The sequence below is a fragment of the Haliotis cracherodii genome, unplaced genomic scaffold (genome assembly GCF_022045235.1).
Source record: "Haliotis cracherodii isolate W230 unplaced genomic scaffold, xgHalCrac1.p SCAF_11, whole genome shotgun sequence".
Lineage (NCBI taxonomy): Eukaryota > Metazoa > Mollusca > Gastropoda > Lepetellida > Haliotidae > Haliotis > Haliotis cracherodii.
The window spans coordinates 20,657,226-20,680,593 of NW_027266266.1; the positions used below are offsets into that span (position 1 = coordinate 20,657,226).

The following is a 23,368-nucleotide window of genomic DNA, read 5'->3' on the forward strand; positions in this document are numbered from 1 at the left end:
ATCTGTCTGTTCTGCAAGTATGTCTGTCAATCTGTTTGTGTGTGAGTGTGCATGTCTGCTAGTCTCCAGGTGTATTTGTCTGACTGTTAATCATTATTCTGTCTCTTCGTCTCTCTCTCTCTCTCTCTCTCTCTCTCTCTCTCTCTCTCTCTCTCTCATAGTATTTATCAGTAAACACAACAAACATAGTTCCATTACATCATTTTATTATAAATCACAGAGATGATAAAACATGTTGTGTATGTTTGCAAATGGCTTAATGTCTAAGTAGGGCTCGCTGATACATATATGTATATACAAGACACGGGAATGGGTCACCCGCGCTAAGTAATGACGCATAGTGCATTGTTAAGTACGTGTGCTACAAAGAGTGATGAAATACTGACCTGACTGGGAAATACCCGCCTTTAAAGGGGGACTCTCATCCATCGTCCAAACTAGGTTTCGTTGTAATTAGTGCGATGTGTGAATGCGCAAGTTTCTCTGTGTTTTTGGTGCAATCATTACTGCTGTTGAAATGCATTATTAACTTGAGTGAGCAGTATGTTATCAATGACATGAGTCAAACTTGATTGATTGACTTGACCTAGTTGGTCGGAGTCGAATCACACTTAGAAGACAACCTACATATAGATTCATTAATGGCGTAAAGATTATCTAAGAACCATCAAAATGTATCTGTCTTAGTTCAGTTTAAATGCAGAGAACAATGTCTAAATTATTTGAGCCAGCAGTGTCTGAACCTACATCCAGCAGTGTCTGAACCTACATCCAGCAGTGTCTGAACCTACATCCAGCAGTGTCTGAACCTACATCCAGCAGTGTCTGAACCTAGACACAGTCCTGTCTGAACCTACATCCAGCAGTGTCTGAACCTAGACACAGTCCTGTCTAAACCTACATCCAGCAGTGTCTGAACCTAGACACAGTCCTGTCTGAACCTAGAGCCAGCAGTGTCTGAACCTAGACCCAGCAATATCTGAACCTAGAGCCAGCAGTGTCTGAACCTAGAGCCAGCAGTGTCTGAACCTAGACCCAGCAATATCTGAACCTAGAGCCAGCAGTGTCTGAACCTAGAGCCAGCAGTGTCTGAACCTAGAGTCAGCAATATCTGAATCTAGTCCTAGCAATATCTGAATTCTAAAGCCAGCAGCGTTTGAACCTAGACCCAGCGTGCCTCGAGTCAGCAGTGCCTGAACAACAGCCAACAGTGTATAACCCTAGAGCCAGCAATATCTGTACGTAAAGCCGGCAGTGTCTGACCCTAAAGCCGGCAGTGTCTGAACCGGTGGACTGCTCTGTCCAAGCCGATCTGGTTGCCCATGAGCTTCGTGGAGCAGGGGCGGGCGGCCTGATTCTCATGGTTGTGGATGTCCTTCTCTACGACTGAAACACAACACGCACCAAGGTTACACACAAGTAGTCATGGTTGCACTCAGTAACACACAACACGCACAAAGGTTACACAACAGTAGTCATGGTTGCACTCAGTAACACACAACACGCACAAAGGTTACACAACAGTAGTCATGGTTGCACTCAGTAACACACAACACGCACCAAGGTTACACAACAGTAGTCACGGTTACACTCAGGAACACACAACACGCACCAAGGTTACAGATAAATTGTCATGGGTTACACTCAGTAACACACAACTTGCACCAAGGTTACACACCAGTTGTCATGGGTTACACTCAGGAACACACACCACACACCAAGGTTACACGCCAGTTGTCATGGGTTACACTCAGGAACCGAAACACGCACCAAGGTTACACGCCAGTTGTCATGGGTTACACTCAGGAACCGAAACACGCACCAAGGTTACACGCCAGTAGTCATGGGTTACACTCAGGAACACACACCACGCACAAAGATTACTCATCAGTTGTCATGGGTTCCACCCAGTAACACACACCATGCACCAAGTTAACACACAGCAGTCATGGGTTACACTCAGGAACACACAACACGCACAAAGATTACTCATCAGTTGCCATGGGTTCCACCCAGTAACACACAACACGCACCAAGGTTACACACCAGTAGTCATGGGTTACACTCAGGAACACACAACACGCACAAAGATTACTCATCAGTTGCCATGGGTTCCACCCAGTAACACACAACACGCACCAAGGTTACACACCAGTAGTCATGGGTTACACTCAGGAACACACAACACGCACAAAGGTTACTCATCAGTTGTCAAGGGTTACACTCAGGAACACACAACACGCACCAAGGCTACACACGAGTAGGCATGGGTTACACTCAGGAACACACAACACGCACCAAGGTTACACGCCAGTTGTCAAGGGTTACACTCAGGAACACACAACACGCACCAAGGTTACACGCCAGTTGTCAAGGGTTACACTCAGGAACACACAACACGCACCAAGGTTACACGCCAGTTGTCAAGGGTTACACTCAGGAACACACAACACGCACCAAGGTTATACACCAGCAGTCATGGGTTACACTCAGGAACACACAACACGCACCAAGGTTACACGCCAGTTGTCAAGGGTTACACTCAGGAACACACAACACGCACCAAGGTTACACACCAGCAGTCATGGGTTACACTCAAGAACACACAACACGCACCAAGGCAACACACCAGTAGTCATGGGTTACACTCAGGAACACACAATACGCACAAAGGTTACACACGAGTAGGCATGGGCTACACTCAGGGACACACACAACATGCACAAAGGTTACACATCAGTTGTCAAAGGCCAAGTTGATGCAGGTCTTAGACCATTATCACTTTTGTGAAACTCACGAGAATGGGTGCTAAAAACTCTAGAAAGGTAATCAGGGCAAACTGGGATTCGAACCCACGATCATAGGTTTCTGACGTGCCCAAGGGACACAACTCTACACAGCGAATTGTGGCGCTTCAGAAGACTGGGTCAACCGTGCGCATTGACTGGCGATTGAAGGTTTAAATGAAAAAAAGAGAGTGAGTTTTTGACTATAATTGAGAGTGAAGTTTAGACTAGTATGTGGGAATAGTAGCTGAAATACTGGAGTTTGTTAGCCTGTCATACATACCTTGAAACAAATACACCCATTACACCCCATGCAAGTCTAAAATGGTTAGCAAGTCTAGATTACTGCAGTTTTGGAAAATGAAGTCTGTTGATTTTTATTATACTTTATTAAGAAAATGTAACTGTTTTTCCTGCAAAAAGCATTTCAGAGACCAGATGCTCGCTTCGGCGTTTGTCTGAGTGAGTGCTTAAGACAATTGATGAGGGAACCCAATTTAAACTCGACAAGTAGTAATAATTTGAGGCTATTGACTATAAGAAACTAATTTCAATATTCCTGCACAGCAGAAGGTTTGAGGAAACAAAAAAGGACGCCATCTATAAATACAGGCACAAGTTTCAATAGAATAGAGTTCTCGAGTTAATAGAGTTTCAGATGGCAATATGTTGGCAAAGGTCGTACGTTGGTGCTAAAACAACCATCTGGTATAGACAATAATCGAAGGTTGAAAATGTTTTTTCAAAATAAATAATGCATATAAAACAACAAAACCTAAAATTCACGTGTCTGTTGGTAATTGTCTAGTAATCAATGAGAACTTTAAATAAGGTAGACAATCTGTCCGAAACATGAACAGACTGAGGGGACTTGGTCATGATGTTCTACTACAGCTGGAAACAGCGGACAGAAACAAGGTAACATTTTTCAGTTGCCTTTCAGATTGACTGGCATTCCATGATTGTCTAGAGCTTCAAAGCATTCAACTTCTTAATCGCTGAAAGCATTTGTCGTTTTAAATGGGTTCATGGACTTTGTACATGAACTTTATTTATGGAAGGTTTGTCAAAATCGATTTCACCGCCGGCATATAGTTGGAGTGCGGTATTAAACAACAAACAAACAAAAAATCATTTTTTGTTTCTCGTCATCCGTCCGCCGCTTTATTTGTTGCTAATTTTATTATTTTATTACGTTTTTAAGAAATTTCGGAGATTATTTGAAGACGCGAGCCAAAGGGGGCGTGGTCTAAAGAGGTCACTTGGTTCATTAAAATGACGTTTTCAAAAGATTGTTTACCTATCAAAAGTTAAATCGTCGCACCACGGTCAGTTTTGAAATAAGTCATTAAAAATATTTGTTTATCACCAAGCCTAATAATGTATGGTGGCCATGGGGGAACGTCGCTTTATAGCCTTCAATTACGGCCGCGATAAAAGCGATATTGTTGAGCGATATGCTATTCGCTCTTGTCACGTGTTATGGCCATCTGGCGGTTATAATTGAAGACAATAAAGGGATGTCCCCTCTGGGCCACCTTACTTATGTACTTACTCCACTTGTCACCGACAGCCATGGGACATTCAGCTTTGTTCAACTTCACGTCGTCCTCTCCGTTGGGCTTGACGGCGAACCACAATAACGCCGACCCCTGGGGTGAATCAACGAGTGAGTGAGTTACTGAGTGAGTGGGTGGGCGGATGGATTGTGTTTTACGCCGCTTTAAACAGTATTTCAGTTCTATCACGGCGTGTCAGCTTGGCAATTGAAGGAAAGCATAAATTGATTCAGCACTGAGACGTTTACCACTTTGCTGAAACCAACCAGCACCCATGGTGACAAACCTAAGTCACGGTGATTCTAGTATTCGAACCCACGGTCATAAGTGAGTGAGTGAGTATGGTTTAACGCCGCTTTTAGCAATATTCCAGCAATATCACGGCGGGGGGACACCAGAAATGGGCTTGACACATTGTACCCATGTCGGGAATCGAACCCGGATGTTCGGCGTGACGGTCATAAGATCTGGCACGTCAAAGCGAGGCAACTCTGTGGAACTGTATCTTCCCGAGGCAAGGGAGTTAACTGACTATAAAAGACCAGTTTCCATCCTTGCCGAACTAGACTGGAATTTCGTGGTTCGATCGTAGCGCCACCAGTGGCTATTACGAGTTATGTCCCTTCTATGTCCCTACTGTTGACCAATCGGATTCCACCTCACATATCACATGGTTCTGCGGCGCCCAGACAAAATCTATTTCGTAATAAAATGAGTCCCTTCACTTGAGCAACTTGATAAAAAAACATGAAAGATTTGGAAAATATCTGTCAACGCCCAACTGACGGTACACAAGATTTGCAAATCCTGCAGTCGACCGAAATCTGCACGTTGGAATCCATGTTGTTTACGAACCGGATGTCTAGTTCGTTACTCGGTTTTGATTGGACTATGAATAGTCTAGAAGCTATCAATACAAGCAGGAGTACCAGGTTGGCAGGTATACAGATGACGCCATGTTCGCGTGTTCGCATTCTGTTCATTTGAGAATCAAGATGACGTTATGGTATATTCACCTTCTTGGGCTGGTATCTGAGTCCGATGTCCAGGAAGACCGTGGCTCCACCGCTCTCCACGTCCGTCAGCTACAACCACACACACAACATTACAACTACATCACACAGTTACAAGGGTTACACGTCGTGGACGTTAACACTATAACATATAGTCTACGTCAAGTCAATTTGACAATTAACCCCATCAGATCCGGAGGAGAAAAGGTCTTCAGCAACCTATGCTTGTGGTTTTGTTTTGTTTGTTTGTTTCTTTCTTTCTTAACGTTGCTCTCAGCAATATGTCAGCTATATGACGGTGGTCTGTAAATATTCGGGTCCTGACCAGACAATTCAGTGATTGACATCATGAGCATCGATCCACTCAATTTGGATACGATGACATGCATCAACCATGTCAGCGAGCCTGACCACCCAATCGCGTTAGCGCCTCTTACCACAAGCATGGTCGCCTTTTCCGGCAAGCATGGGTTGCTGAAGACCTATTCTACCCCGGATCCCATGCTTGTGGTAAGAGGCGACTAACGGGATCGGGTAGTCAGGCTCACTGATTTGGTTGATGCATGTCATCGTATCACAGTTGCGCAGATCGATGTTCTTGATGTCAATCACTGGATTGTCTGGTCCAGACTGGATTTGTTACAGACCGCCGTCATATAGATGGAACAGTGCTGAGTGCAGCGTTAAACAAAGAAAGTAAGAACAATTTGGCAAATAGAAAATAAGAAAACGTCTTATGCCCAGTCATCTTAAAAGCGTCATAAAATCTCCATCTTTTACCTCCTCAGAGGGATGCGTGGGGAGTTTCTGCGAGTTGTCCCGATAAGGGGACTGTGAGTGAATGGGTCGGTGGGTGAGCGAGTGGTGTTTTATGCCGCTTTAACAAATATTCCAGCAACAGCATGAGGTGAGGTGAGGTGAAATTGGGTTTAACGTCGCGTCCAAGATTATTGCACTTATACAGCGACGTGCATGTACGTGGGTGTGTTTGTGTGGCTGCTTGTACTAGTCCGGACTGATGCCGATTTATAGTGCTTGCCCACAGAGATACCATGCTGCTGTTTAACATGAATACCCCACTCAGACACAGTATACTGACTCCGAGCCGACCAGTCCTTGTTTTAGCCCCTTAATGCCGAGCGCCAGACAGGGTAACAACAAGTATCATCTTTTAACGTATTTTGGTATGACACGGCCGGGGATCGAACAACAACAGCATGAAGATGATAGTGGCAAAATGGTGTCAATTAAGAAAGATACTCACATAAAATGTAACGAATCCAATTTTATTTCCAGATCGGAGCATTCTGTGGTCATACTGTGAAGGAAAAGAATCAAATATTTGAGTAAAATGGAAAATATATCACCTATTGTTCTCAAGGAAATACTAGGAAGATGCGCTTCGGTATAACACGGCCGGGGATCGAACCACCGACCATCCGCTCTCCGGGCAGACGCTCTACCACGGGGCCACGCAGGCGTTCACGACAAGTAAAGCAGGAGATGGTTTTAAAAACTAAACTGGTCTGTTTTCAGAGTAAGTTCAGACACTACAGTTATTGCTTCCAGTGTTTTTTATGCACCAAGTGTGATCACCTACCATGGAGGTGTGGTTGTGCGGCTTCCCCATTCCACACGGGCCAAAATTGAGAACCTGGAAGAAAGAACACAACATAGAGAAAAGAGAATTGTCGAGTTTAGGGTGCCCTCGTCATTATTCGGGGTTTTCCGTGACCTTTTACGGTTTGTTACGGCCGACACATTTACTTCCGAATTAGTGAGGATTAAGTCCGTGGGTTTAACGCTGCTTTGAACAGTATTTCAGTTATATCACGACTTGTCACCTTGATGTGGAAGTGAGTGAGTGAGTTGGGTTTAACGCTGCTTTGAACAGTATTTCAGTTATATCACGACGTGTCACCTTGATGTGGAAGTGAGTGAGTGAGTTGGGTTTAACGCTGCTTTGAACAGTATTTCAGTTATATCACGACGTGTCACCTTGATGTGGAAGTGAGTGAGTGAGTTGGGTTTAACGCTGCTTTGTATAGTATTTCAGTTATATCACGACCTGTCACCTTGATGTGGAAGTGAGTGAGTTGGTTTTAACGCTGCTTTGAACAGACATTGTATGAATGACATTATATGATAAAGAGCTTATCACGCTTGTGTGTCTGGGGATGGTAAATATCCTGTATTAGGAATAAACACTATGTATTTAGCTCGCCAAGGCTCGCTAACTACAATGTTTAATCCTAATGCAGGATATTTACCATCCCCAAACACACTCGCGTGATAACCTCTATATATCACGGCGTGTCACCTTGATGTGGTAGTGAGTGAGTGAGTGAGTGAGTTTGGTTTAACGCTGCTTTGAACAGTATTTCAGTTCAATCAGGTATGTCAGCTTGGAATAAAAAGCGTGAGGTGATGCAGGTCTCAGACATTTACCCCTTTGGTGAAACCCACGCGCTGACAAACGTAGAAACATAATTCGTGCGAACAGGGATTCGAACGCACAATCATAACATTCTGGCATCAAAGGTTTCTAAGAGACATAATCTCTGCACAGCGAAAATTTGGGGCCTACCCAAACCTTCCGTTTAAAATTCTAAATCGCGTGGTAGAAGTTTTTTTCCAATACCTTATTTTTTAATTTGCAAACCCTTGCCTTAAAATAGATGTTACAGTGTACGTTGACATGAGCATGTTCGAATTAACTATGCCAGAATGCATTCTGTTTTGAAGCCATAGCTTACATTTTAACCACGCCGTGATATAACTGTAATACTGTTAAAAGCGGCGTTAAACCCAACTCACTCACTTTCCTTTCAACTTTCATTTTACCTATTGGTTTTGGGCATTTAACATTCTCATAAGGGATAGTTTACCAGCTATGATTTCAAAAAGTGTATTCCTACTGCTTAATATTCCCAATTTAATTAGCATAGCCTTAATTTCCTGTATAGTTTTAGTTTCAGAATTCTAAATATAGCCCTGACTTACGAGGATGACCAAGGCGTATGTGCAAATAAATTTACGCTAGTGAGTGAGTGAGTGAGTGAGTGTACTTTATATACTCACAGTGGCTACAGGGCGAAATCTTTAGGCTCAGCCCTGTTTCCAGCATGAACGACCACAGTAACGACTTGGCTATACCCCTCAGTCACAGTTAGGGGTAGAGGGATAGCCTAGTGGTTAAAGCGTTCGCTCGCCACGAAAATTGCCCGAATTTGATGCTGACATGGATACAATGTGTGGAACCTGTTTCTTGTTTCCCCTAGGGGTAGAGGGATAGCCTAGTGGTTAAAGCGTTCGCTCGCCACGACAATTGCCCGAATTTGATGCTGACATGGATACAATGCGTGGAACCTGTTTCTTGTTTCCCCTAGGGGTAGAGGGATAGCCTAGTGGTTAAAGCGTTCGCTCGCCACAACAATTGCCCGAATTTGATGCTGACATGGATACAATGTGTGGAACCTGTTTCTTGTGCGTCATGGCGGAAATATTCCTAAAAGCAGCGTAAAATATATACTCCCTCACCCACTGTAGTTAGGGGATTAACAAAACTATAATGACAGCATGTAGTGGCCATGCCCAGGTTGGGGTCAACAGCTGACCTCACCGCCTTACCCTGAGGGCACCGCCGCTGGACACCCTGCCTGGGGTATAAGAGGCATTGACCCCGCTGATGTCGCTGGCAATCTTCGTCAGCACTCGGGCCGACCCGTGGTTCTCAAGGATCTCGGTGCTGCAAACACATAATAATTACCACATATATTCATTATAGAAGCAAAATCCGTAATTGCGAGTGAAGGGTTAGAATAATTGTTTTAGAGAAAAATGTAAAAATGTTAACCCTTCAGAAAAACATTGCTGACGTCAGCATATTGTACAGATGACGCAATGTTATATGGTTTGTTTGTTTGTTTGTTTGTTTGCTATTGTACGCCGAACTCAGCAATATTCCAGCTATATGGCGGCAGTGTGTAAAATAATCTATTCTAGGCCAGACAATCCAGTGATTGACATCATGATCATCGATCTACGCATTTGGGGTCGATGACATGTATCAACCAAGTCAGCGAGCCTGACACCCCCCCCTCCCCGATCCCGTTAGTCGCCTTTTACGACAAGCATGGTCGCCTTTTACGGCAAGTATGGGTTGCTGAAGACCTAGTCTACCCCGGAATTTTCACGGTTCTAATGTTATATGGGACGTCATGAACAATGGATACCGTCGTCTTGTTTTTAACTATGAAGCACTGTAATGTTAGTTGTTGTTGTTGTTGTTTGTTGTTTAACCCTGCACTCTGCAATATTCCAGCTATATGACGGCGATCTGTAAATAATCTGTCTGGACCAGACGATCCAGTGATTGATATATTGAACATCGATCCACGCAATTGGGATTCGATGACATGCATCAACCAAGTCAGCGAGTCTGACCACCCGATCCCGTTAGTCGCCTTTTACGACATGGGTTGTTGAAGACCTATTCTACCACGGATCTTCATGTTTGTCATGTCGTTTCACCTGGGATTGTTTCCTGTAATCTGATTGGTTGAAAAAGAAAAAGATATACTGTGGAATTTTCACTGGGTATGGACAATTTTCTTGATGAGTACATATTGTTTCTTAATATAAAATTTGAAAAGCGAAGCAGTGGCTTGGCCAAATTGATACTTCATGAATAATACATACAGTTCGTTCACCATTTATCTGGGCCCCGTTCCACAAAGCGATCTTAGCGCTACGATTGTCGTAAGTCAATGTTTAAGAATGGGAGTTACGAACGACTTAGCGCTAAGATCACTTTGTGGAACGGGGCCCAGGGGCCTTACAGTGAAGACCTTACCAATCCATCTTAGATTGTGACACTCAACTTCACCATCACCTTACGTAAGTCGAACCCCCCTTGCACAAACAAAACCGGTGAAATATATGAACTAATATTAACTTTTAATATTATTGAATGTTGCAAAATTTTACCCCGCAAATATCAGGATCACAATCAAATGCCTAGAATAACAAAAAAGTGATATGTGCAGACTGTGCAAATATCAGGAATCTGTGCACCAATATGTTATACCCCTGGGGTAATAATGTCCCTAAACAGTAAGTGTTTTCGGATTTGAATGCCGTCGGTCTCAGATGAAGTTTGGGGTGAGCATATACTCAGTAAAACCTGTAAATCTGAAAACTAATAATATTCATCCCTTATTTGAGAATCGCTAAAAGGCATATGTGGGAGTATCGGGAAGTTATTACTGTATATGGTTTTAGATATATTCCAGCAACACCGCCGCTGGGACACCACAAATGGGCTTCACATATTGTACCCATGTCGGGAATCGAACCCGGGTCCTAGGCGTGACGAGCGAACGCTTTAACCACTAGGCTACCCGACCGCCCCAAATGAAATTGTAAAAAGTGTAGAAACAACGGATGTAACAAACTACTGACAAAACGAACTTAATATACAGACATCTGTGCGCTTACTACCAATATTTTCTAAGTTTGTTTCCTTTTAAAACCTTTTCAGAGATTATAAAGAGTTGTAAAAATCTGCCATGAAAATATTTAGTTATATTTGTATTTCTGCAAACAGTTACAGTCGATAACACAATGGAGATATAATTCTATCATGGCAATACAATGGCTATATATCCTGGATAATCGATAATGCTTTCAACATGTGTTTCGTCATCCCCATGTGGTTCATGTTGTTGTGTAATGTCGCAAGAACACATTGAAATTATGTACAGCTAGATGATGTACGTCGTTTAAGAAGTCCGAGAATGTACCACGTCTGGCAATGCACGTTAATAATCTCCAGCGCTATCTATAAATAATAAACACCTCCTAACGTCGCCGGATCTTACGTATATACATACACGTGGGACAATGACCTTGCCACACGTTACGTAATACCTCGCTCTACAAAACCCGACTGACATGGTCGGTCAGGGGGACAGCCTAGAGAGACAGCCAGAAGGTAAGTGACAGAACGGTTCTCCCATCCGGGAAGATTGGCCACTCGGTCCCGGTGTGCGTTCTGTCACGTTATTATCAACATATACCTTTTCGACTTATTCCAAACCATCAACAATAAACATGGCTGCTGTCGTCTTAAACTTCACCCCTGAGTTTTGTCTTCCGTCATCACCCTGAGCTACCATCCGAGGGCCGAAACGAACGCCTTTGGACAGATGGTATCATAGCAGATTAGTCGCTTAGTTCAGTAATTTTAAGCATCCCTTCGAGAGTTCGAGGGTGGTCGGGTAGCCTAGTGGTTAAAGCGTTCGCTCGTCGCGCCGAGGACCCGTGTTCGATTCCCGACATGGGTATAATGTGTGAAGCCCATTTCTGGTGTCCCCCGTCGTGATATTGCTGGAATATTGCCCTACTCACTCACTCGAGATTTCGAAATATTTCACATAAGGAGGTCCAACTCACCATCTTAGCTTCGTTTCGGAAATGAAATGAAACTTCTGCATCTTTCCTATTTCTAACCTAGCACAGACATTCTCTCGCTCGTGAAAGTCATCTGACTGGATGGCTATTTTAGCGTCAAGCTATTCGAATCGGGCTAAAAGAAACTACAGTAGTGAATGAGTCCATTGTATTGATCAAGGAATGGAGTTATACAACCCTGGATAAACGAGGATGAAAGTGTCTTGCTGGGTGTAAGGTTGTCGAGTTGTCGAGGGTTGGTTAAAAAAGCATCACTGTGATTGCAGGAAAACGAAATAATTTATTCTTACCCTTCAAGCTTGGTGTAATAATAATTAGTGGCTTTCGTCAGCTGCGAAACAAAAAACAATCGATAAATATTGCTTCCAGGTGATAGGGCAAATGTAAAATCAGTACCAAAGTCATCTAAAACGAAATACGATTTTAAGTAAAACACTACATGCAACCATGGTAACCCAAAAAAGAATTGTGACCTGCAATTATCCAATTATTTCTGTCGAAATAGAGGCTATGTTTCGACCAGTTTTCCGAAAATGGGTATCCATTGCAACACTTATGCTTCAATACATTTATGTATGCCTTTCCGCCAAAATATAGATATAGAGATTTTATTTATCATCCAACATCATCTTTGCAACTTTTTCAGTTTGTAGACAGTTATAAGCAGTGTCTGAAGTGTAAAAAGTACTGCAAACAGCCTCAGTAGAAGAGCCGTTAGTGATGCCATTTGATTGTGACATCACGGTAACAATGACGTCACAATTGTCTGCAAAGCATTGTGAAGCAATTTCATTGCAGCGATATCTACAATGTAGATATCGCTTGATCCACCCAATCGATATCTCCTGTGGAAACCAGTTTGGGACGATGAAAGACCGTTAAAGAATACTTACATTTCGGGCTGTTTTCGTTTTGATATCATTGATGACGTCATCACTGATGACGTTATAAAACACTGAGACGTAGGGGGATATGCTGAGTATCTCTTCCTGGTAGCGTTTGAATGGAACAGGTGAGCATCGGTAACGGCACCGGTGGAACCACTTCAACGGCGGCTGCGGACACAGGGAGGGGTCAGTACAATGGTATGGAGTGAGGGAGGGACCATTTTGTTCTTAAGCGTCTGTAGGTAGCGAATAGGTATGTTGTTCACACACACTCATTGACAAAACGGGGTTCGGAGTATGACCCAATCTCATTCAAATCAGATCTTAGTTCTCGCTATCGCTAAACAAAGATCTGAGGACATCCCATTAAGGGTCACGTCAGAACGACCTTCATCCAACCAATCAGAGCGTTGCTTACCATATCATGAAAGTGACTGTCAGAATGTGTTTTCTAATTATGCAACCACGACATATTTAACACGGGGTATTCCGAACTACAGATACGGGTTTTATGATTATGTCCATGCAATCTAGGCCATATATAAGCCATTCCAGAATGTTCTTCTTATCAGTTTTAATTTTAATTTAAAATTTTTAATACGTCAAAATATGTTTCGAAGCGTAGTCGCCAGTTTGAAACTAGTGTCGTAAAGCTCGAGAAAGCTGCCTTCTGATTGGCTAATGTCGATTTCTTGTCAGTCATTTCATTGGTCGGTCAAAATTCGCGAAAGGTCGTTCTGACGTGACCCGTAATGGGATGTCCTCAGATCTTTCTTTAGCGGTAGCGAAAACTAAGATCTGATTTTAATGTGATTGGAGTATGACCCTAGCAACATATGCTGGCCGAAAGAATTACAAGATGGTGGTGCTCCGGGACTTGGCGAATGGCGTGGCATGGTACCCGAGTGGGTGGGACGTTGCTCATACTATCAATCACTTATCATCGATTGTATGATCGATTAAGTAGAAGGCCGTCGTCATATTGCTGGAATATTGCTGCGTTGAACAACAACAAAAGCAACAAGGCTGTCGAGTTTACCTTGAAGGTAGCGTTGGCTTGGCAGATTGCTGTGAAGTTCTTCCAATACTTGGGAGGGTTGTCTTCAAAGTTGGAATAGGGAAGCACGTTCTGTGACGACACCCGCACATAACGTCCGTACACAACGTCGTCGGTACCGTCTGAAAACAGAGAATGATAATCTAGTCTTTCTAGAGGGACACCTTCAAGACGAGTCTCTCTCTCTCTCTCTCTCTCTCTCTCTCTCTCTCTCTCTCTCTCTCTCTCTCTCTCTCTCTCTCTCTCTCTCTCTCTCTCTCTCTCTCTCTCTCCAGGTCCAGACTTGAATATTTAAAGACATATAGCTGGAATATTGCTGAGTGCGGCTTTAAACAACAAACAAACAAAAACAAAATCATATCTTTACCCAGAAAATGAACGGCATCGCTATGGGGTCCTGATTGTAGGTAAATCGAAATGAATTTGAAATACAGAAAAGGTTGTGTCAGCTCAAACGCCTTACTTGCCGTGTGATTTGGCTTTGTTCAAATGTCAAAATGACTTGTGTGTTGTTTTTTCCTTTTGCGGAGGGAAGTGTAAATCCCCCCTGATTCGCCACTGCAGAAAGGGACATAACCGCGTACCCATGATGGGGAAATCAGGAATTTGGTACAAATTGGACAAATTAACTGTCTGGATTAATGAGTCGATGATTGTTGTTTTGCAGAAAATATTTCATAACGGGATGAGTGTCTCGTGACATGAAACATGCTAGTTGGAATAGTTATGAGATTGTAATTCATTATTTGGAACGTCTTTTGTCTACCATCTCATACACAAATGTACATACTTACTCAAAGCATAAGCTTCTTCGGCGAGTGTGATGGCTCTGTCGAAATCCCCGAACTGGAAGAGTGACGTATGCCGATATGGGTACACAAACAAGGTGAAACAGTGTTAAAGTCATCACTAATGGTGTCAATTGTGCTGTTAAATGCATTTTACTTAATAAAAAAACGACTTGTGGTTGTTGTTTATCGTACTGTAAAACACTGCAAGGAGAGTAAACCAAGCTTGTTCTTTGATTGGCATACTTGAAGAGGCTGCGTAGATAATGTTGATATCTCATATAAGAATTATACAACTCCTACTCGTCGTTTATTTCTTTAATAATGTCTATCCATCATTGTACGCCACGTGGTACGAACTAAACGCGGTGAAATCGGCCGTTATGAGGTTTACAGTGAAATCCTGCAATGTCACCGACTCCATTAATTGCGGTCCGAGGTATTTTGTAGTTGTCGGTATGAGCCGAGTGGATCCGAGTAAGGCCGAATGTTGACAGAAAACTCACCTGGCTATGTAAGAAGGCTAACTCTGTTAGCAAAATCGGAATATTTATTTCGGTCTTGTTACCAATCTTCTTGGACTGTTCCAACGCGACTTGGAACCACTGCAGAGCAATTCTTGGCTTGTCGTTTCCTTTGGCGAACAGAGCAAGGTCATAAGCGTCGATTACGGTCAAAGGGGAACCTTTTTGGCCCATGATGTTACCGTCGAAGATGTCGCTAGCAGACAGATTGTAAAACAGGTGGACATAGATGATGTCGCCTAGGTGGTTGACTAGGTCAGTGCGGTCAGGGATTTCTTTCATGGTCACGTTCAGGAATTCCAATAATCCTGAAACAAAACGGTCACTTCTGATTGTATGAATGACTTCTTATCATATATAGACCCGTGAAGATCCGGGGTAGAATAGGTCTTCAGCAACCCATACTTGCCGTAAAAGGCGACTATGCTTGTCGAAAAAAAGGCGACTAAAGGGATCGGATGGTCAGGCTCGCTGACTTTGTTGATGTCATAATGTCAATCACTGGATTGTCTGGTCCAGACTCGATTATTTACAGACCGCCGTCATATGGCTGGAATATTGCTGAGTGCGGCGTTAAATAACAAACAATCAGTCAATCAACTCATCATATTTAAGTCACTGTCGGTATAAAAGGACATCGTGTTGTTCAACATATAGTATCAAGTTTGAAATCGCGGAGAACAACGTCGTAGTATCAACACAAGTAATAATAATGATAAAGATCATATAAAAAGTACTTGCATTAAGAGTGTGATTGAGAGAGTTTGCTTTAACGCTGCTTTTAACAGTATTCCAGTTATATCGCGGCGTGTCAGCTTAATGTGGGAGGAAAGCCCGAAGTGATGCAGGTCTCAGACGTTTACCACTTCGGTGAAACCCACGAGCACGGGTATTGTGCTGACAAAACCTAGAAACATAACCCGGGGGAAACCGGGATTCGAACCCACAATCATACGTTTCTGGCGTGCCCAAGTGACACAACTCTGCACAGCGAATCGCGGCGCCTGAGACGACTGGGCCACCCGTGCCCCCACTAGCATTAAGACGTCTTGTTTGTTTGTTTGTTGTTTAACGCCGCACTCAGCAATATTCCAGCTATATGACGGCGGTCTGTAAATAATCGAGTCTGGACCAGACAATCCAGTGATTGACATCATGAGCATCGATCCACGCTATTGGGATACGATGACATGCATCAACCAAGTCAGTGAGCCTGACCACCCGATCCCGTTAGTCGCCTCTTATGACAAGCATAGTCGCCTTTAACGGCATGGGTTGCTGAAGACCTATTCTACCCCTGATCTTCACGGGGCAGCAGCAGCAGCAGCAGCAGCAGTAGTAGTAGTAGTAGTAGTAGTACTATTCTACCCCTGATCTTCACGGGGCAGCAGCAGCAGCAGCAGCAGCAGTAGTAGTAGTAGTAGTAGTAGTAGTAGTAGTAGTAGTAGTAGTAGTAGTAGTAGTAGTATAATCGTGAAAGCCATGATTATAATGATGCTGAGACAGAAGACACCTACTATATCCATACAGAGTTTCATTGTGAAGAAAGGGGGTCCAGTTGATGACGAAGTTCTTGAAGCCCACAAGTGTGGATGTAGGATGTTGTATACGAAGACTCCGGATGTTGTCACTGACAGCACTGGCGTTCGCCTTGGCTACTTTGTAAAAGCTGAAACAGATAACGTGCAGCGTTCATTTAACGGTATCGGATACGATGGTGTCCCCCGCCGTGATATTGCTGGAATATTGCTAAAAGCGGCGTAAAACCATACTCACTCACTCACTCCTGCTGTAGTTGGAATGATGCTGGCTGCGGCGTTTAACAAGATGCACTCAACTCAGCAAACAAGTACATTTAACTGGTTTCGTCAGGACATTTGGACAAGACGTGATAAGGGCTCATTCAGGCCACAAGAAGGGATATTGTCTGTGTGGATAAAAATATGTTTTTATCCCAAGACTTTGAAGGATATGCTTCCTTATGCATTCCTCCATGACTATGTTCTCTATGTTGTAATTTAAAAATTACAGGTTTATGAAATCCTGGTCATTAGGATACCTCACAATAAATCTCATCACAATGTCTAATGTTTCTTCAACTTTAAAATGGATAAATTTCAATGCCAGAAAGATCCGGTATCGTACGTCTTCATTTTGGTGACGATTGTCTAGGGGAGGTAATGGATACTGTCGGTACTAGTATATGATGCGCACGTAAAATCATAGCTGCAAAATGAGGAAATCAAATGTATTAAAATAAAATGAAATGAAATGAGGAAGGAACAATTTTTATGTTGTTTCCAACCAAAAATACCAACAAACACAACGGGACAAAATTAACCAAAGCGCGACAATACGACGGTCAAAATGTCGCCGTGTCGCACTGTTGCGCTTGGGTTAATATCAACACTTTTTGTTGTTTTTGTTAAGGCGAATCTAGGATTCCATACAGAACGCAAGCGGTACTATATTATACTAAAACGCAGAACATGACCAAAATCATTTACCATGTTTACTTATTTGGGATCTATTCCTCACTTAGATAGAACAAAGACCCGATTAATCCTGCACCATGACTGAGGAATATATGTATTTTATGAAAACAAAACCAATTATATTATAATAGGTTCTATAGTGTGTACGGAAGGTCCAGACAGATCTATGTAATGAACACCAGGCATTATTTTGTAGAGCTGACCAATGTTTTGGGTTATAAATATTTCATAGACTCGATGTTATGACTAGATGTGTGTTAGAACACAGATTAAGATAAGGCATACACTTCTAAACCACAAAAACGTTAAGATTGGCAAAGTTGTTGTATTATTTGTTAAACATCATGTCTTTGGGTCTTTGTTCATCTACGTGAGGAATAGAACCCAAATATCCTCGAATAACCGCCAGTCTCGATTAAACGGCGGGTAGTTGTTATGCACGGAATTCTCCCCATTATTATCTCTGCGACTAAACGCGAGGGGTAAATAGTGCCTGAAATAAATATACGTCCCGGCGTTTAATCGAGGACATACGGTAACCGTCCTGCGCCTCAAAAGACGTAGTAATGCTGCATGACGTTTGGGGTGTATTAGCGACGAAACACTAGATTTGAGTTAAGTCGAGGTGGTGTTGCTGCTTGTTCAATTCCTGAAAGAATAGTGTCATTTGAATGGACGTCAATGTTGAGATTCGTGCCATTCAACGGACCTCAATACTAAGCTACGGTGGCGAATGAGTCTAGGGTGTGTATCATTACAGCTGGCAGTACATACCTCGTCAGTGTCTCGATCCTTTGTTCCACGAAGGGAATTTCATCTTCATAACCTGACGACCTGGAATGTACGAAAACATTGTGACGTCCAACCTAGCATACAGTGAGTGAGGGATGTGTGTTTGTTTGTTTGTTTGTTTGTTTGTTTAACGCCGCACTCAGCAATATTCCAGCTATATGGCGGCGGTCTGTAAATAATCAAGTCTGGACCAGACAATCCAGTGATTGACATCATGAGCATCGATCCATGGGATCCAATTGGGATACGATGACATACATACATCAACCAAGTCAGCGAGCCTGACCACCCGATCCCGTTAGTCGCCTCTTACGACAAGCATAGTAGCTTTTTACGGCAAGCATAGTCGCCTTTTACGACAACCATAGTCGCCTCTTACGACAGGCATAGTCGCTTCTTACGGCTAGCATGGGTTGCTGAAGTAGGTATCGGATTTTTAATATAGGGGGTCGTAGAATACCAGGCTAATCTATGACTGAAAGGCAGCCACGTGTGGTGGTATACAGACAGACAGACAAACAGATAGACAGTTTATTCAGTAATTTAGGCATCAAGGCCCATAGTACAATGCAGATTGGATATTAACATTTGTCACGTGATGTACATGATTAGATTTTAAATCTAGTTACACATTCCTCATTATACAGACATGTTTTAAGAATACAGAAACAGCATGGATCATATCAGGATTTTCAGAGTTTAGCAGATTTATCATTAGCAGACGGTCTTTACAAATGCCTTGCAACATGGGGAGAAATTTATACCTTAAATGGGAACACGTTTCACATATAAGTAAGACATGGTATTCATCCTCTACTTCTCCAGATGAACAGTTTGTACAAACAGAGGTCACAATATCACCGTCTTTGGACCTGCGACATACATTAACATTACAATTGAGCAATGAAATTCTAAGGTTACAATAAGCTCTGATTAAACTTTTATCATTTAAACAAGTTAAACACCTTTCTGTTTGTAACAATGAATTTACTTTGCTGTAATCGCTAAGATAAAGGGATTCAGAAATACTTTGGTGCCATTGATGACAAAATATATCCTTTAGTCTTAGCTTAAATGCATATAAAAATAAATGTGGATCTCCCACATCTTGGGAAATCCATACATATGAAAAGCCACTAACAAATAATATAGTCGCCCATTACAGACAGACGCACGCACATGTACACACACACACACACACGCGCGCGCGCGCGCACTTTTTTAAAAGCTGGGGACGATGTTACCGTGCTATAAACATATAACTCAATCACTTATTGATGTGTTTTAAACATAAACAACAGGTATTGGACTACACTTTTCAATAATCGAAACGCACAGGAAGTATGTAGTTCATTGAACCTGACCACACAAGAAAATATGAATTGGAAATATTTTATTGGTAAATGTTGGTGGCCTGATAATTCCACAAACGGTGCGTCAAAACACAGTCATTGTCGATTTGCAATGTCTTGAACGGCGTTGTTTTCACATTTGTTTAAAAATGTCATGGGGGAAAACAGTAAAGCAAAATGCACGTGCAAGGCATTCGTAACTCGTGGTAGTGGCTATGAGAAGGCAAGCATGAGCCAATAATTTGTCATTCAATTGTCAACATTTTTTAAGTTCGACTCAGCATTGCCGATCGGAACATCGCCATAGGATGTATCTAAACAGGGGAATCGCAGACTTCTGTTGCACGCCACTTCGACGTCGACCACAGCACCATTTGCCGCCTTTGTGACCGATACACACAGTTCAATTCCGCTGCAGACCGTCCGAGAACCGGCCGACCAAGAGTTACCACCCCTGCACAGGATAGCTACATTCGACTGTTCCACCTCTGTCATCGCAATGCCACAGCTCTGGATATCGGACCAGACTGTCGGGAACCATCTTCGCGAGGCTGGAATCCGACCAGGAAGACCAGTTATCGTCCCTGTTTTGCAACAGATCCATCGACAGCGACGCTTGCGTTGGTTCCATACCTTACAGCCTTGGAATTTGAGAACCTGGAGACGAGTGTTGTTTAGCGATGAATCACGATTTCTTCTTCATCGGTGAGATCGAAGGCAACGTGTTTATCGTCGAAATGAGCGTTTTAGCCCACATTGTGTACGAGAATTCGACATTTCGGTGGCGGTAGTGTCATGGTATTGGAGGATATATCCTACACCAGGAGATCTGACTTGGTTGTGTTTCAGGGAAATTTGACAGCAAATCGCTACATGAATCAAATTCTTTAACCTCACCTTCTTCCAATCATTGACCGCCAGATGGAGCTGTTTCAAGAGGACAACGCTCCACCGCACACAGCTCGTGTCACGGCATACTACCTTCATAATGCCAACATCAATTTTTGCCCTGGCCGTCGAGATCAACAGATCCCAACCTCATCGAACACCTCTTGGATGAACTCGATCAACGTCAGAACTCGCCGCAGACACTCCCACAACTCGCCAACGCGTTACAAGCAGAATGTCGCAGAATTCCGCAGGATAGAATTCGTACACTTATCCAGTCAGTGTCGAGGAGATGCAGAGCCGTGATTGCTGCCCGGGTCGGTCACACGAGATACTGAGTTCAGCGCAACCTTGTGGCCTTATGTGACATGACAATGAACAGTTTTCAATGCCTTTGTACAACGACAACATGTGACTATCGAGCTCCAGATTTTCATATTTGTATCCATGATATTAAATTATATATATCGACTTTATTAGGTACAATAAATTTACTAAAAACCTGTGCGTTTCTTTTTTTGAAGAGTGTATGTTACGGCTTACCAACGCGAACTGATTCCCGAAAGAATATTTCGCTTTCAAGTAGAATTTTATTTCAAATTTCAAGTGTAACTTCTTTAAAAACTGATATGACGTGATTTAATCAGTAACAGAGGAGCAATTTACTAGGCATACGAAACTAGAGTTCAGTGGCGACGAAAACGCAATAGTGAGTGAGTATGGTTTTACGCCGCTTTTAGCAATATTCCAGCAACATCGCGACAGGGGACACCAGAACTAGGCTTCACACATCGTACCCATGTGGGGAATCGAACCCGGGGCTTAGGTGTGACGAGCTAACGCTTCAACCACTAGGCTTACCCCACCGCCCACCTAATACGTAATACATTGACCTAATTGTGATTGTTTCTTATTAATATATTATTTTATTTTGTGTTTTAAGTACGTTAATAACATAGAAAATTGTGATATTTGTTTGAAAAAATCGATATTTTGTCATGAGAAGTAAAGAGTATAACATCACGTATTGCACGTGTATTCAAAAAGCTCCGTTCTTTCACTGAAACATTCATTCAGTTTTACACAGGCGTTTTGAATTTAATATCCTCCTTTACTTCAATAGTAATGAAATTTTATGACAGGTTCTTGCGTTTCTATTCTCCCGTTTCGAAGAAATATATGACGTGTTTTGTATGACGCAACATTTAATCACCTGATGAAATTATCAAATGACGTATTCAGATAATACTAACGATTCGTCTCTGAAAATATACAATTGTGATAGAAACAAACCCCATTGAAATTGAAAAGGATCCCCACTGAAAAGAAAGATAGAACCTGTAGAAATGCTAGACTTGCTTTATTTACTGCTATAGCAAAACAGTTAGGGATTGGCAAGAAGGGAAAATAATGCTTCGGGAACTGTAAGACAGACTAGTATTCCGATACACAATAGCATAGTTCATTATATCACTACTACTGAAAATAATGTTTATCTATTAAACAGTGTGTTGTTATTGTAAGAGTCTCTTCTTAAATTTCATATTTCCTTCAAAATAAAAGTTTGACACTGTAGTGACGATATGTACAAGTAGATCTTTTGTCCAAAGTCTTCCAAGCGGAAAGAATTTGTCAAATTTTACATAGAAACGTCCAGAACAGACAGTGTCGAATAAGACTAGTGTTAACGTTATTGTGACTAAAAATCAATACTTATCAATAATATACGTTTCACATATCAGTGTAAACACAGTTAAATTAAATCCAATAGAATGTCATGACAAAAAGATAAAATTCTGAATAACAAATACAAAAATGTGTGTCTTGAAAGTACTCACTTTTTGATGATTTCGAGACGTTCGGTTTCATGCCGAATGTATCTTTCAAGACCATCGACAATTCGACTCTCGGCGTTGAAAAACATCTCGTATCGGTTTGTAGATAATTTTAAACCAACACATACATTTTGTGTGGTTATTATGTAGAATAAAAAGAAGCTTAAGAGGCACATTTTCGGAAGCATGTCTCGATCTACCATCCTGCAGTCCTTCCACGCAAATTTTGCTCCGTGGCACACATGTCGCCCTGCATCAAACAAGGCCTGTCACTGGAATTGTTTGTTTCTCACCGCCACAGATGTGCCTAAAGCTGTTGAAAACTTGTATATTGATAATGATATCATTATCATATCAATTCTCGCACGTGCAAAATAAAAACTTGTAGACCTTTGTTTTAGTGGTAAAAACAGTTGAGTTTGATATATATTATAATATTTTGTATTCATATAACTAACTGTAAAATATTACTCGTTTGACCTCAGGATGAGGAAGTATATATTAAAATATTTTGATAGATAATATTTAACGAATGTTATTTACACTACAGAATCTTCCGCACTATTCATATAATTATGGAGTTAGAAATTGTGTGTTTAACATAAAAATATTCGGTTGGCCTTTTTGGTCAATATGCCAGTTATACTCTTCACATTGTGACCGGCGCAGGCAACAGTTGGTGTTGTATTGATTTTCATATATGCATAAATTATACCTTGCTAAACATTGTAGAAATTAATGATTCGACTTTATGTGAAAGTTTCTTTTATAATTCATTTACCAAAGTCAAAAGGAATTTATTGTTTTAAAGAACGAATATATCAATTTTAGCCAAAGCGCAGAATCGAGAATAATTATGGTCAAAGGGAGGTAATCCATTTTCATAAATCTATTTTGCTAGATCTCGTAGATTCTCGG

The 23,368-nt window shown here is 42.1% G+C and overlaps 1 protein-coding gene across 1 annotated transcript; it reads right to left on the reverse strand.

Annotated features, from left to right (window-relative positions):
- Positions 1-208: 208 nt before the first annotated feature.
- LOC139456317 (prolyl 4-hydroxylase subunit alpha-2-like) lies at positions 209-22,695 on the reverse strand. The gene is made up of 15 exons (XM_071237950.1): positions 22,454-22,695; positions 18,358-18,417; positions 16,606-16,757; positions 15,071-15,396; positions 14,571-14,622; positions 13,759-13,898; positions 12,726-12,887; positions 12,123-12,163; positions 8,989-9,106; positions 6,959-7,012; positions 6,623-6,676; positions 5,362-5,430; positions 4,342-4,438; positions 788-1,386; positions 209-743 (listed from the first exon to the last, which is right to left on the reverse strand). Exons 1-14 carry the CDS (start codon positions 22,651-22,653, stop codon positions 1,265-1,267), a joined length of 1,647 nt encoding a protein of 548 aa, XP_071094051.1. The 5' UTR covers positions 22,654-22,695; the 3' UTR covers positions 209-743; positions 788-1,264.
- Positions 22,696-23,368: the final 673 nt, after the last annotated feature.

Excerpts from the sequence above, each read along its gene's own strand:
- LOC139456317 (XM_071237950.1), bottom strand. The coding sequence starts at position 22,653 with ATGGTAGATCGAGACATGCTTCCGAAAATGTGCCTCTTAAGCTTCTTT. Across the intron at positions 14,623-15,070 it reads TAGCCTTCTTACATAGCCAG|TTCGGGGATTTCGACAGAGC; the intron begins GTGAGTTTTCTG and ends TCACTCTTCCAG. Across the intron at positions 5,431-6,622 it reads TTGGATTCGTTACATTTTAT|CTGACGGACGTGGAGAGCGG; the intron begins GTGAGTATCTTT and ends GTGTGGTTGTAG.